Source organism: Strigops habroptila, assembly GCF_004027225.2.
Source record: "Strigops habroptila isolate Jane chromosome 13 unlocalized genomic scaffold, bStrHab1.2.pri S16, whole genome shotgun sequence".
Taxonomy (NCBI): domain Eukaryota; kingdom Metazoa; phylum Chordata; class Aves; order Psittaciformes; family Psittacidae; genus Strigops; species Strigops habroptila.
This window is the reverse complement of record NW_022651054.1, coordinates 10,688,612-10,704,375: the sequence shown is the minus strand read 5'-3', so window position 1 is coordinate 10,704,375 and position 15,764 is coordinate 10,688,612. Positions and strand designations below refer to the sequence as shown.

Here is a 15,764-nt window from a genome sequence, read left to right as displayed (position 1 = left end):
TCCTTAAATGATTAAACTGTTGCCACTGAAGCCTCCAGCTTGTAAATTGCCTCCAGCCATAACTTAATCCGTGGTTGCTGAAATAAATTGTTATAGTTGGCTCAAATGAAGGATGTCAAGTTTTCCTGTTAGATGAGATAACACTGGGAAACAGTGTTATAACTGTATTTCAGCCCCTGTCAGTATTCCCTGTACATTCCTTGGCAGCTCTTGCTTTGCCTCTCCCCAGCAGCAGCATGGCTGGCTTGTAGTTGTCCCCAGGCAGGTTGGACTATGGCTTTGGTGGTTCAAAAGGGGTGGGAAGTAAATGGTAAATATTTCAAACCTCTTGCTTTGGAAGAAATACAAACTGGATTTGGTTTCTGAGGCTTTTGGAAAGCTACTGCACTCCAGCATGACACAGTGAAGATCATTTTTTCCATTCTTGGTCCATTAGAAAATAGTTTTAAGGCAAAAAAAGTGTGGTTATATTGTATGTGAATGGATCTGACTTTGATTTTTACAGAGGCACGTGCACCCATCCCTCCTTGCCCCATATAGAAGTGATCTGAGGATTAATACCCAGTGCATTTAATCTGGGGGGTGTTTCATGGTCTCACCAGTGCAAAGCTGACGGTGCTAATGACACGTGGCTTTATTCTGAGTGAGAGCTTTTGGGTTTTGATAACAAAACTAAAATCTCTTGTGTCATTTCTGCAAGACAGCACAGAATTGCTGTTGCGATTACTAAGGAATGCTGGTTTATGATGATCTATGTCATTGAAATCTATTGATATATCTCCTGTGGTAGGATTATAGGATTCCAAAAGCATGATCAAGTCAAGATTTGCCCTGCTTCGACAGGAATTTGCTGTATGCTCTCCAAAAAAAGCTAATTCAGAAATCACTTCTAACCTCTCAAAAAAAGATGGCACATCCCCAAACCAAAGCATTTTCATAGAATTTTGAATTTGATGCTTCTAATCAGTTCAGATTCTGTTCTTACTAAAAGCGTCCTCCAGGAGGAAATGGTGGTAGCTCCGTAGCATCTCTCTTCATCAAGTGGGATGCTTAGTTAGAAGTAATTCATTTTAATCTTTTCTTACTTTGCAATAATATTGCTGATACCCATGCATCTGTCTAAATTCCGAATTGCCATACCAGCAAAAGGAAGCTTTTATTCCATCAGAGGCTGGAACTGCAGCATCGTAGCCAGAGCTCTTTTATTCATCACACGTACCTGTGCTCTTTAAGAAAAAGGCTGTTGGAGGAGCAGTTCTTAACACTGCTTTGTTATAGCAAAAGCAGTGTTTTATTAAGATACCCACATCATGAAGAGCTCTCTAGGGTCAGCCAAGGAGTTCTTTTCACATATAAACTGCTGCTTCACTTATTAGTCTGGTGGCAAGTTGCTCTGCTGCCTGGCGGGGGGAGAGCTCCTCTCTTCATTATGCAGCAAAGGTGCCATGAGCTCAGATAAACCTTCAGCTTTGCCTTCGCTGTGGCAAAGGTTATGATTTTACTTCCTCTGTTCAAAAACATCCAGCTTGTGGGAAACAATTCTATGAGGTGCAGGGCACAGCACAGCAAAATGTTGGTTTTTTTCTCAATAGAATAAAAACTCTGATGAAAACCAGCCATTTACCTTGGATTATGGACAGTTCCACATTCTTATTTTTGATGCTTTTCAATAAATGGCTTTAGCACTGTGTTAGCTGTAAACCTTTTGTCTCGGAACACAGTGTTTTTCCTGTAATATAATGCTTTTAGGAAAGTTTATTCACCAGAGTAATCCTTTAATAACTATCCAGATAAATGTACTGAGTTGAACTGTGACATTTCATCTCAGCTCTTACACCTGTGCAGATGGGTTCCACATCTGTGTGAATTCACCCATTGAATCTTGACTCTTAGTTTGTAAATAACCGAAATCCTCTTCTGCCTTCCCTGCCATGACCTGTTGATTCAGGACTTTCACTTCGGATCCTGCCTGTCCCTGAGCTGGGATCAGATCAGGAGTACATGGACCTGGTCCTTTAGGATGGGTTTTCAGCTCAAACTCTTCCCAGTTATTAAAGAAACAGGATGTGAATGTGCAGATCTTTGCAGTAGGATCATCGCTCTCTCTTTGCCTTTCTCTTTGAGCACTGAAACAACTGTGATGCTTAAATCTTTGCTGGGTTTTGGAGTCAACACAAACTGGAAGATAAAAAAAGGCTGCCTCATACACCGTGGTGTTCTCAGGATCCCAGGATTAATTACAGTTGGCTAACGTTTTGGAGGTTATTCTGGCACTGCCTTTAATGCTAACGAAGCTTTCATTTCACTTCTTTAAACAAACCCATATGTTTGAGAGCGCAAGGTGTGGTTTCTTGTGATAAATTACTGATCCTTTGCAAGTCAGCTCCTTTTCACCTTGGAGCCTTCTTTCTCTTCAGTGTTGCCACAAGCAGGTGATTTCATCTCCCGTCTGTTTACGCTTCTCTAAGCTGCTTGCTCTACACATTTAATATTCGAGTGGCACTTTGAAACCTTGCTGCCTACATGTGAGGTGTGAAGGTTTGTTATTGACGTGCTGTCATGTGCAAATGCAGCAGCTGCAGGAAGACTATCCCTTAGGAAGATCTGATAGACGCTGCACCGTGCCCCGCTGGCCCATTGCAAAGGGCCTTTTATTGCCGTAGCCATTAAACTCCATCATTACGTTGTATATTTTAGGGATTTTTAATTAGCTCTGTATGTGGGTCATGCCTGGAAAGCAGCCTAAAGCATAGTGTGCTCTCCCCTTCCAGCAAAATGAATAAATGAAGGCAGAATTGTTTAACAAAATGATTTAATCCTCAGGCTGAGGTGGCCGGGTTGACTAAAAGCTGGTAATTCAGCTTGTTCCCACCCCGGCTGTGTTCAACCCGAGCTGCTGCTGCCATGTGCCAGCCAGTTCACACCGTAATGTTTATCTGAAGAGTCTCAGCTAAAACAATGCAAAGACAATGTATTTTCTGGTTTGGGTTTGCTTTACCTCGAGCCTGTTTGGCCGCAGGCACTGAGCCGCGGCTGAACGTCTAATGCAAGCTGACAATTGGTAATGCTGGAAAACAAATGCCAAATGTAGTAGAGGTTGGTTTGTTGGGGTTTTTTAATGCTTTAATGAAAACTACCCAGCCCCTGGCTCTCTGTGCCTTCACTATGGATCAATCTCAGGCTAAAACATGAAAGATCAGTGAATGAGTAGTGGACAAAGCCCAGCAGACCCTGGTCACTGTGCAGGCTCCTTTGCTGGCTCTAGTGTAACCAGGCTATATCTCATACCTGCTCATGGCAGTGAGAAGAACCTATTGGCCCATATGATTGCCAGGTGAGTATGAATGTTTGGAGCTTTCTGCAAAACAATTGGATTTGCTCTATATTTACTAAATAGTTTGTAAAAGCTAAACCATGATCTTTGCAATATTCATGTCATTCCTGGAACCTCTAAGTTGGCCGCGCAGCGCTGCAGTAACTGAGATAAGCTTAAACAGGATTTCTGGGGCTTAAAAGTTCTTGCAGCACATTTTTTACACATTAATTTTATATTCATGCTTTGATACAAATAAAGTGTATTAATACTTTTATCAGAGGGAATGGGAAGTTAGCCCAGTCTTCTGTGCGGTTGGGTTTGATAAGATGAAATAACACGTTAAGATGTTTGAGTTGCTCGTGGTTGAATTTAGATCATAGATTGTGCAGCCAGCATCAGAGAACTGAACCAGTGATCTGTGCAGTCTGTACTGTCTGCTTATTTTATTAGTGTCTCTTCACTGCATGTAGTGGGATGGCGACTTTCAGCTATAAATATAAGACAGCATTCAAAGGCCAAGGATCACATTTATTAAATGGAGGGTTTTTTACCAAAGGCTCAGGTATTTTTCAGATGATTTTTGTGCAAACTCTAGTTTAAGCCTTACTGGAACAACAATTCACTGTGTGTGTTCTTGCAGTTCTTGAAGACCCTGGGCAAGTCGCTATTGTTTTTATACAGTGTAGAGAGATTTAACATTTGAACTTCAGCTTCTAATTTTAGGGGTTTGTTTTTCTCAGATATAGATGACTTAAAATGTGCCCCATTTGGAAGCTATAACAGTGGGTCTGCAGTCAGCAGCCTGGCAAGCTATGACTGGTCCGACAAAGAAGACATTCATCAGGGCAAGAAGCTCTCCTCCTTAGTCCAGTCTTCAGGAAGTGGATCCTCTGCGGCTACTTCTGTCCTTCAGAAGAAGGAGACCTTGTTTGGCAGTTCGGAAAACATTACCATGACAACAGTTTCCAAAGTGACAACCTTTTCTAGTGAGGATGCTTTACAGGATGTTTCCTTTGCAGCCTTTGCAAACTTTGAAGACCCCATATCCAGTGCTCTGAGCGAGGATGACATCGGAGACTTTGGTGATTTTGCAAGACCTCCATTGGAAGCACAGGATGCAGCAGCTGACACAAACCAAGAGGCAGATTTCCTTGGTGCTGGTATCTCCTTGGAACTGCGAAGAGAATCCACAGATGACTTTGGAGAGTTCCAAAGCGAGAAGCCAAAAATCAGCAAGTTTGACTTCTTGGTGGCCACTTCCCAAGGCAAGGTGAAATCTAGTGAGGAGATGATCAAGAGTGAACTGGCTACTTTTGACCTGTCTGTTCAAGGTAAGTGTGCTCAGGAGGAAGCTCACAATGCATGTGCTTATCAAAGACTGGTTTTTCTAATCAAATTACAAATTAGCTGATGGGGATTGTTCCAATGGCTACTGGAATTTCTCATTGATTCCTGTGGCATTTGGACATCTTCTTTCTAGATATAAAATATTTGTTATACCAAAAACCTGTGAGAATTGAGGAGCTGGGGAAATTTGCACCAGTCACTGATTAAATAGAAAGCTTTGTTCTTCTGTAGTATTAGGGCAATCCTTGATACCACTTTATTCATCTTAAATAGCCTGTGCCTTTATGATTAAAGGAAAAACTTGTTTATAACTTCACTTTTTAGGGTCTCATAAAAGGAGCTTAAGCCTAGGAGACAAAGAGATAAGTCGCTCTTCACCTTTACCAGTCTTGGAGCAGCCATTCAGAGATCGTTCAAATACTCTAAGTGAGAAGCCTGCTTTGCCTGTCATCAGGGACAAATACAAAGACTTGACTGGGGAAGTTGAGGTAAGGAGGTATCTGGGATACAAGTAAATTGGCAATGACTTTCATCAGTCTGGTGTCAAGGGTGTTCTGTATCTAACTCTTTGGGACTTTCACTATATGAACTTGGGGTGTGATTCTAAGACAGTATCTGGGTAAGGTTAGATGTGTTAGTTGGAAACTCCTCTTAAAGGAGGCTGCTTCTCTCCTGTTCTTGAAGTCTTATGAAGTGGGAGAAGTGCTTTGCCTGAAACTCAGACTCACTTGACCTTGCAGTCTAAGCCTGTAACTCAAAATTAGTTACAACTTGAATCTAATTCCAGTTTTGGCACTGAGACCATTGGCTTTGGGAAAAGGCTTAACTTTTTTGGCTCTGTGGTAGTTATTTCTCTTGCTCATCTTGAGAATAGATGGTAAAAGGGCTCAGATTAAATTCTGCCAATCCCCATTTCTAGAACAGCAGATCTGTAACAAATGGGTCGGGAGTAGGTATGTGCAACACAAACCTTTTACCCGTTCATCTCTGTTCTTCCTTTTGAAACTAGTTATAACTCCCAGAAACCAAATTTTAGAGTTCAGGTGCAAAGCGAATATTTAAAGAATGGGGAGAAAAATAGGAATAGGTCTGTTAGAGGTTTACATAGCTGCTCTGCAAATAGTCTCTTAAAATACCTGTCTACTGTGTGTCTGTTGTGGTAGGAGAAAGAGAAATGTGGGAACAAATTCAGACTGTCCTTTTCTCTCAAACAGGAAAGTGAGAGGTATGCGTACGAATGGCAAAGATGCTTGGAGAGTGCCCTGCAGGTAAGTGCACAGCCTCCTCCAAACCCCTTCCTCCTTCCTGTAGGTACCACCTCACCCACTGTTTAAGACCATACAGACATAGAAAGGGTGAGAATCAGCCCAAGTGGATTACAGCTTCTAAACCCAAAGCTGTCATGCAGCAGAAGCATTACTCCCTCACATAAAGATCCTGTCCTAATCTCCCTGTCAGTTGTGATTAGTTTGGCTTTTGCCTACGATTACAAGTTAACCAGTTACTGTGGTGGTCCTGCGTTGGGTGCCTCGTTCAGGGTATTGATAGCAGCGTCTGGCTCATCAGCACTGCTTGAGAAACAGGCTTTGGGCCATTCGTTCTCTGGTGATGGGTGTCAGGTATTTCACAGCCAGATCAGTGTTCCTTAAAATCTCTTCTTTGCATTTTTGTATCAGCCAAAGCTGTGAATGCTGCTATTAAACTAGACAGCAATGCATGCAACTCTCCAAACTATTATTTCAGTAATGAAAAGATTTGGGGGAATACATTAAGGTTTTAAATGTTCATATTTTCCCCCTGCTATAGTTATAGCTTGAATATATAAAAACATGTGATGGAGTATGGCAATCATTTATTTCATTTGCCTCCTTTTTTTTGCATAACGGCTTCTGTTGGGGACAATCTTGTTGGTAATAATTATTTTAAGGTAGATAACACCATCATCTTATGAAATTCATTTCCACCAGGTCATAAAGAAAGCAAATGATACCTTAAATGGAATCAGTAGTTCATCTGTTTGCACTGAAGTCATCCAGTCTGCCCAAGGCATGGAATATTTACTAGGTATGCTTTAATCTACCGTGTCTCTTACACTGAAAGTTCTCCTCTGAAAAACAGCAATACATAATCACTCTTTCCAAAATAGTATTATTTCTTACCTTAATCTTTGCCTGCATCTACATAATGAACAACTCCTCTGCTAAATAAATGTAATACTACTTTGGAATACCTGTCCATGACCACCTTTTGTGTGCCGTGCCTGCTTTGTGCTATTTCTGAGTTATAAGTTTCAGGAACCTGTGCTCGCAGTGAATTCTCTGCAATCCTCCACTGTGTTTTATGTCAACAGGGGTTGTTGAAGTCTACAGAGTAACAAAGAGAGTCGAACTGGGTATCAAAGCAACTGCTGTTTGTAGTGAGAAACTCCAGCAGCTGCTGAAGGATATTGATAAAGTGTGGAACAACCTGATAAGCTTCATGTCACTTGCTGCTTTAACGGTAAGACCCAAAATAAGTGATGTCTTTACTAAAAGAAATGCCATAATTATACATAAAGAGACTTCATGGGGTGCTCTAACTTTACAGTTTGTGTTTTTCTCTTGCAAAATGGCAATTTGTGAAATCCAATTTAAAGCGCTCTGTAAGAAAACACCATGTTTGTACATAAATAAGAGTTCTCTTAGTGTCCTAATGATTTAGGTGGTATTCTATGTGTCTGTGGACCTTTCCAATAAGGGAAATTTAGTAATATTTAAGCTATTTTAGGAAGCCAGGATAATGTGGACATACCTTGTCTTTGTAATATCCCTGCAATTAGTTTTAGTGCTCACAATACAAGAGCACACTAGGTAGCAACACAGGAATAACTGAACTATTATTTTGAACTGTTTCCCTTCTCTCTGCATTTGGAAATGCCTGAGTTTGTTTTGGTTCATGCTACAGACTAAATACCTTTCCCTCCTCTGAATAGAACTGCCAGAAAAAGCTCAGTTGCTCTGAGACAGTCTGGTGGGAGCTTGAGAGCTTTCTGCATAACTGGGCGAGTGTTACAAGGAGAGATGGTGAGGGGCTGGCTGAGGGGTGGCCCTTAGAGAGGCAGCAGCCCATAGGAAGGGTCTGCAAAGGGACTGGGACAAAGTGGGGCACATTGGGGCCAGATACAGAATAAATGCCACTAGAAGGCAAGGAAATCACTTTGCCGCTAAATGCCTTGCACTTTTTTGTGTATGTATGTTGCAGGAAATATGATGAGCAAAATGGCTTTCTTTATCCATGGTGAAACTTCTATTTTTTTAGGGAATTATCCATCTGTAGGTGCTTGATACCATCTTGCATAAGGGATCCCTTTAACTCAGTATATACCTAAGGAGTCTTTTAACTCTTAGTATCAGTACATCATGCCAAGCATCAATAAGCAGATCACTATCATGGTTATGTTTTCACTGACCATGTTAATTCGTGGCTTCCTTCTCGCAATGCAACTATGGCCACTAAAGAGTTTTGCTTCCCAGTAAACACTCATGTATAAGCAAAGGCCAGAGTACTTGGTTTCTGCTTGAAAGAACCATCTTCAGCTCACTGTCATTCCCTGCAAGACAGATATTATAGATGCTCAGTCCCTTTTTACACACCTTTTACACATTTTAGCCCTCTCCACTACAAACAGCTCTGGCAAGCAGGTATTTTTGGTGCTGTTCTGTGTTGCGCAAAGCCTGTCATGGTATGAAATTTATACTTTCAATATATTACTGCTTGGCAGGTGAAGTCGATAGACTGGGATTCATCTGTTTGAACTCTGGCACTGTTAACAGTAACAATCTAAAAAGCTATCAGGATCCTCTCCTGATTTAAGCAAGTGGATTAAAATTTAGTTCTTAAAGTGCTTTTTCTTGCAAGATTACAGGGATTACCTTGAAGTCCAGAGCTTGGCCACGTGTTCTCCGAGCTGCAGCAGCTCCTGGCTGGTAGCAGTCCAGATAGATTTTAAGCATAGTAGGAGCTGTGAGCAATGACTTCTCTTACACACCCATTACCTCTGAAGTTATTTAATAGACGGGGACTCCTCACTCCTGCAGTTCTCAAAATCACCCTTCTTTGTTCCTCTCCTCCACGGGGTCACTGGAAGGTGTGGAACCCACAGCTGGTGTCCCTGTCACGGATCCCAAATGATGCAGAAGTGCCAATTAAATAGAAGTATTTTAGCTCAGAGGCATGTGCTGGGAAAGGTTAATTTTATCTTTTAAAGGATTTTGTTACAGGGTAATTTTCTGCAGAGCCTTGTGGTTTTTCAGTGCAAATTAGAGGCTGACCTTCTCATTTGCTTCACTGGTGCATCTGGTAAACAAATATTAGAGTGCCTTTATTAATTTGATTGATCTACTTAAAGATTAAAGGGTGTTTTCTTCAGGATTCTAATTATTCTCCAGCCCTTCAGCAGGGGAGCGTGGTCAGCATACCAGGAGTGTGGATTAAGAGTACACGTGTTCTAGGATCACACCATTTGTTTAAGCTTCTTGCATCTCTAGTCACTGTTTTTATCTGCACACTATCTGAAAGCAAAACTTCAACACTTTTATACCGTCCTTATGCAGAGTTTTAAACTATGATTTATCTTGTGGCTGAAATGTAAGTGGAAAAGGGACTATATTAATTTATTCCTTATTTGCAGGATTATTCTCCCATCCTTTGCCTCTCTTTAACCTGAGCTTGTGTATGGCTGCTGACCTTAATTCTTCTATGGCTTGGTTAACCTTAATACTTTGTACTTCTGTGCCATATTCTAGCTTCAGAAGTAACCTTAGGAAAGAATAACAACTGCCCCTTTTTGATCAGGCAATGATACAGAATCCAGGACAATAAACACCAGCACAGACACCACTTCAAATGTGAGCAGTGGAAGCTGTGCTGGCCCATGCCTGCTTTCCTTGCAGCTGCACAAATAGCTGTTGCATACCACTGTTTATCTTCGGCCAGTTCTTAATGCACCGAGTTGAAATGGAGCAGCCGCCGCCTGGGCTCTCTCCTCAGAAGTTTCTTCCCCTTTTGATGTGGGAATGTGGAACTTAAGAACTCTTTCCTTTGTAGTCTAACCCTTTTTTCAGGAGCTTGAGTGTTATAAATTAATGCTGGTGGAGATTGCATGGCAGGATTGCAAATACATACTAATGACTTCGATTAAAACCGTGCAGCAGTTTATGCAGGAATGTGTTAGGTCATCCCTGCCGTGGCTCTTGGGAGCAACCAGATTGATAAGTTTTATGATGATGTCTGAAACGTTTTCAGTCACTTAATGCCTAAATTTTATTGTCTCGTTTCTTCAGCCAGATGAAAACTCACTGGATTTCTCTTCTTGTATGCTGCGTCCGGGGATTAAAAATGCCCAAGATCTTGCCTGTGGAGTGTGCCTCCTAAATGTGGATTCAAGAAGTAAGGTAAGTAGAGCAGCCTCTACTGTTAAACTCAGTTTTAATTGACAGTTTGGACTTTCATTTAGGCCTTGGGTGTATTTAAAACGTTTTCATGGCTATAATTTATAACTGGAAGTGGCAAAGGCAAAATCTGACCTGTAAATGGGACTCAAATAGTCCTGTGTTCACTGGGTTTTGGGTATGACACAGATGTGGATAAAGGGTTAAATTGTTCACAGAGGGGGAAAACTGGGAAACTAAGACTTAAAAAGTATATATATATATTTTAAATAAAACTCTTTTAATGACTTTTCTTTATGAAATGCACCTCTGAGGCTCACCAGGAGGGGACTCTTGCACTTAGCAGAGCTGGGAGGGAATCCCAGGATGTGTACAGGGTAATGCCAACCCATTAACATACACGGGCAGTTTTGCTGACTTTTTGGTTTCAACGTTATTTCAGAAAGAAGAGAAACCTGTGGAAGAGCTTCCTAGAAAAGTATGAACCTGTAAAAACATATTCTCTATAGAATCATTCTTAGTTGAGTGTGGGAGGCTGAACTGGCTTTCAGCTGTCATTCTCAATTGTATCAATCATTAATCCTTTTCTTCTAGTCATCTTTTGTGACCGTAACACTTGATCTGATCAACTAACATGCTCTAGAGCCTCCCCTTTGTCTTGTCTGCATGCTTGTATCTTGTGAATAGCTTCCTGGTTTTGTGCCTCTTCTGTTGTGTGGTAGAAAATGCACTGCAGTGAGTTTCTGAATTTGTAGCTGCCTGTGTGTCTGTTGCAGGAGAGGGGGAACTGTAGGGGTTTTTTGCTACAAATATTGACTTTTGGCTATATGTAGTAGGCAATGGCATTTTTAGCAATCTCTGCAGGAAATCCAGGGTGTGGGGAACAGGGTTAGAATGGGGTTTTTTAAATAGGTGGCTGTGAAGCCTTGGAAAGTATCTCCTAGCAACAAACATTGAGATGTTTTAAGCTTGTTCACGGCTTCACACACTGTTCAGAAGCTCCTATTGTAAAGCAGCTCCAATTAACAAAAGAAAGTAGATCAGATTCAACCTGAAATAACACTAATATCAAGAATGGCACCTGCCTAAATCACAGCAAAATTTGAGCAGGTGAAATAAGGGCAGTAGCTACCCACTGGCTGGCAGAACAAGCTTTTAGCTCGTGTGGATCTGTAGCAGAACTAGAGGATGGATGAAACAAGGTGAGTTAGTTGCCAGGCATGAGGTCAGGCAGCAGCATGCTAATCAGATGGCTCCTTACCAGGGCATAAGAGGCAAAGTGCACATCAGGTGTGATGGATGGAGCTTTGTCCACTTGTAAACCCTTTGCCGGCTAAAGTAGAATGTTGGGTGTTCAGAGTGAGAGGGTCCCACCACACTGTGCCATTCTGGGGTGATACCTGGGCAAGAGCCATTTTCCACTCGAGTTTCCAGATCCAGTAGATGAGACTGTCACACTCGTTCCAATTCTTGTTATTTTAGGCCTTCAATTCGGAGACAGATAACTTCAAGCTGGCGTATGGAGGGCACCAGTACCATGCAAGCTGTGCAAACTTCTGGATCAACTGTGTGGAGCCAAAACCTCCAGGTCTCATTTTGCCAGACCTGCTCTGAAAGCAGTTGCACTGAAGATGGAATATCGGGTCTGATAATGCAGGACACTTGGGGTAAATGGTGTGATAGGGTAAGTGGAAAGGCCTGAGGTATGTGGTTAGTGGTTGAGATTTGAGTTTTGTACCCACCAGGTTAAAGCCACCATCACATACAAATTGCTCATGAAGAATTTCACTTGAAAGGGATAAGGTTTTGGAAATAACCAGGAAAAAAAAGTGTAGCGTGGCAAAAAAAGCAGCATTTCAGTCTTTCTAAGGTGGAAGCAGGTTAGTCTTTATATAAAGTGCAGTCTGCTAACCAAGTGCATAAACCTGAGAGAGGCCAGTACCCAGCTTCCAAGAAAAACTGGAATACTGGACTGATTTGCACAGAAGTGACCACTTAAATACTTGAAGGGCAGATTTGCAAACAAATCTTTTGGTATATGGACCATCATGTTTTTCTTTATTTGCTGCTCTAATATTACGATGCACGAGTCACAGTAACTTTCAAGGCAAAATGAATTATTGACTTAGAAGGAATCAGGCTGCAGAGCCACTATATTTATACTTCCACTGATCTGTACTGTAAATTACACTGTATTCATGTGTGTAACTGGTTAGTACTGGGGGATAAGGACTTGAAGGAATTGTTGGCATTTTCCCTATAATATCTGGATTCTTTAGTACAGGCAGCTGGATTTTAAACCTTGTCTTGTTTGCTGTTGTAAATACAGACAAGCTCTTTCCTTGGTTTGTTATGCTTCCCCTGATCCTTTGGTAGTTCTGTGGCTGCATCACTGTTGAAAACTGGACTCCACTGATAGCCACGTGTCTGCTCCTGTGTGTATATATGTGTATTACCTCTTTCGCACCTTAACGCGCCTTTCTCGATGGGATGCCTGCGTGTAACTTGTGCAGTCTAGTGCTCCCTGTAGTAACGTGTTTCTCTGACTCAGAGCTGGCAGCACGAGATGGCCCTGAGCTGCTGCTGCAGGTGGGTGTGATTTAACCCTGCAAGGTGCTGGTGGGCTGAAGCAGGCTGGGTTTTGAAGCAGGGCGTTGCTGTTGCTTATGGTAGGTACACCTGTATGGGCAGAAGGAGGTCAGTAGAACAGACTAGAATGTTACACATATGTCTAAAACACCCAATTTTCTCTTCAGATGCAATATGCAGATGACAGTGCAATCAGCTCTAGTGCTAGTAACAGATTTATAAACCCAGTGGGAGCTTCATGGCATTATTGCAAGAGCCTTATCACAATACAGTCTTCCTCAGTCTGCAGTGGAGGACGTGGGGTCTATATCCATCAGGTACAACTTGCTGCTTAATTCTTTGACTTAAGTTTCTCAGATCTCTAGAAGAATCTCCCTTCTTTCCAAAGATACCAACAGCTTTTCCAAGTCTTGACTCTGTTATAAGCAGCCAACACTGGTTGGTTATTTGCTGAAATAGAAATTACAATGAGGAAAAATGATGCTTCATATTAAAAAAAAGGCTTAGTTGTACTGAACTGTTAATTACACCAAATGGAAGCATCTTGGCTCCCAGGAGTGCCAGGTGTCTGGCCCCTTATTTACACAAATTAAACCAAATCATCTCGCTGTCTGAAATTAGCTCCTTCTTGAAATAAGCATCTTGTGCCTCCAGCCACAAGCTCACGCTCATCGAGAGGCGGCTTTTCCCTCGCGTGACGGTGGCTCCTGCCTTCTGTTGCCCAGTAATTAGCTGAAAAGGGGCAGTCGCTCCCTGCCTGCTCCGCATTTCCCTTGTTAGGTGTGTTCATTAGTCAGCACCGGAGCTTTTGGAGCACAGACATGGTTTCCCATCTCAGTTAGGGGCTGCTGTACCGGTGCGAGTGTTCCCGCTGCTGTCAGGGCTCCGCGTGGCACAGGAATCCAGCTCTTCCTTTCCCATCCTGAATTCCAGCAGCACTCCAGCATTGCATGGCTGGAAGCAAACGCCTCTCCTTGCTGCTACCGAGGGGACTTCTCGAGTGGTTTGGAGTGGCTGGGCTGACGCAAGGGCTGCTGCTTATGAAATGCTATATTGGGAAAGGGAGTTTATTGTTAGCGCGGGTTTCCACCGCAGCCCCTGCACACTTAGCTAGATAGGATTCTTGTTTTTCCTAATTAAAAGAGAATGCCACAAATAAAAGAAGCCACAATGTGAAACTTAAAGCAACCATTATTTCAACTACAGCACCAGCTGTACTGACATAAAAGCATTTTTCAGTGATGTTTTCCTTGCACTTGTTAAGCAGGTGAGTTCCTTCTCTGAGGTGCATCCAGCGTGTCTGTTGGACCACAAAAACAAGGAATTGACATTTACAAGTATAATTGCAGCAGAGCTAAGTGAAGTATGACACCACTGCCTGCTTGCTGCCTACCAGAGGGAAGGCACAGGCAGCGCTATGGCGTTTGTGGCAAGCAGAAAGCGTTCTGAGCTGCACACCTTTACGTCATGGGAATATCCCAAAAGGTTTGCATGTTGATACCCTCGATAAAGGCATTGCACAAGGAGGATCATCTCACATCTCCTAGTCATTACAATGACTCACTGTTGCATTCGGCATCTTCTCAGCTACTGCATTGCCAGCCAAAGCCCAGTGTCCTTGCAATCTGTATCCAAGGTTACAGTATTTTCTACAGTACTTCATAACAGACCACGTTCCCCCCTTCCTTTGCATACGGGCTGATGGACACGCTGCCTTTCGCTTTGGTTGTCTTGAATGTCATGACTGTAACTCCTCCTTCTGCATGTGTTCTTCACTAGAAAAGAGAAACTGGATTTTCTTCTCTGTATTTAACGTACGTGTTCTCTGGAGCTGCCTTGGGGTTACCTTTGGGAAGTGATTTTTTTTTTATCTATTTGTGTATATTTGGTATTCTAAGGGATTATTTGCTTGGCTATTTAATATATATATTGCTTTATCTGGCTGTATTCCCAATGCATCTGTGCACTGCACTTTTTCCATGGGGATGCTGGGGAGCGAGCAGAGCATTCCCTGCCCATCCATTCCCACATCGTGGTTGAGCATCTCCCTGAACTTGCTGAGGTTCTTTGTGGAGTGGGAACTCTTCTGTTCTGTGCTTGACTCTTCCTCTTTGGCAGCAGCTTCCCTTCACCTGGGTTGGTTTGAGCAGCTCCTTCCTTGACATTCGTGCAGTATTCATGAAGTGATAGTGAAGTTCAAGCTAAGGGTGGGAAGCAGCTCATGAGAACCCAAGGAATGCTCCAGTTCCTGGTTAGCTACAGGTCAGGTTATTAAACTGGAAACAAAACCTGCCTTTGCAATAAAAGCTGCTATTGTGCAAGCTGCTTCTTTCAGAAAGATCTCTTTTGTTTGCTCTCCGGACCTGTCTTGAATTCCAGTTCTCAATATTAAAATATAAATGTCATAATTTTATGAAGTGGTCAGAAAACTTCTCTTTACATTGTGATTCTTTATCCTGCCCTCGGGGCGAACGTTGTTTCTCCTGTAGAAGAGGTTTTGTGATCAGTAGTTGGAGCAGGTTTGGTTTGTGCAATGCTGGAGTCACTGCTGGTGTTTTAAAGCTGATGAGAAGGATCTGATTGACTTCAGTGCATTGTGAACTCCCTCGATTCTTGCAATGGTTTCTAAATCCTGTGTTGAGATTCAAACCTTGTATTCAATAAAGAGCCTGTTTCGTATCTGACCAACCTGTGAAGTGGCTTGTTCCAGGATGCAGCTAGGAAAAACATTGGGTTTGCTGCTTGTTGGTGCCAAAGGTGTCATCTCCATGGGGGGAGCTGCTCCATGGAAATACCTGGGCAGGGAGAAACCTTCCTGTGAGAAGGAAAACACTCCTGTAAAACGTCTTCTGTTGAGTGAACACAAGAGGGACTTTGGCAAAGAAACACCCACAAGTATTAATACCACGGTGCTGCTCCATCATATAATCCCTAATGGGTATTTCAGGTGGATTCTTCATTTCCTAATGTGCTTTATTAGGCAATTATATTGTTTTTATAGGTTTTAACTTTCCCTTTTGTTTAAAAGTCTCACTCTTGATGCTTGCCTGGCTGAACATTAGATCTTCCCCTCCCCTGGGTAC

At 42.3% G+C, this 15,764-nt stretch overlaps 1 protein-coding gene across 6 annotated transcripts in view; it reads left to right on the top strand.

Moving 5' to 3' along the window:
* The window catches only part of SYNRG (synergin gamma), a 40,596-nt gene extending 25,231 nt beyond the window's left edge, over window positions 1–15,365 (top strand). For 3 of the 6 annotated variants that reach the window (XM_030472418.1, XM_030472417.1, XM_030472415.1), the window contains 8 exons: window positions 4,057–4,647; window positions 4,988–5,151; window positions 5,878–5,931; window positions 6,631–6,727; window positions 7,014–7,162; window positions 9,985–10,095; window positions 10,535–10,570; window positions 11,575–15,365. In XM_030472418.1, the coding sequence (XP_030328278.1) occupies window positions 4,057–4,647; window positions 4,988–5,151; window positions 5,878–5,931; window positions 6,631–6,727; window positions 7,014–7,162; window positions 9,985–10,095; window positions 10,535–10,570; window positions 11,575–11,706 (1,334 nt within the window). In that variant the 3' untranslated portion in view covers window positions 11,707–15,365. The remainder of the gene's footprint in view (window positions 1–4,056; window positions 4,648–4,987; window positions 5,152–5,877; window positions 5,932–6,630; window positions 6,728–7,013; window positions 7,163–9,984; window positions 10,096–10,534; window positions 10,571–11,574) is intronic. The other 3 variants (XM_030472419.2, XM_030472416.1, XM_030472420.1) reach the window with 3 other exon arrangements.
* The last annotated feature ends 399 nt before the right edge of the window (window positions 15,366–15,764 follow it).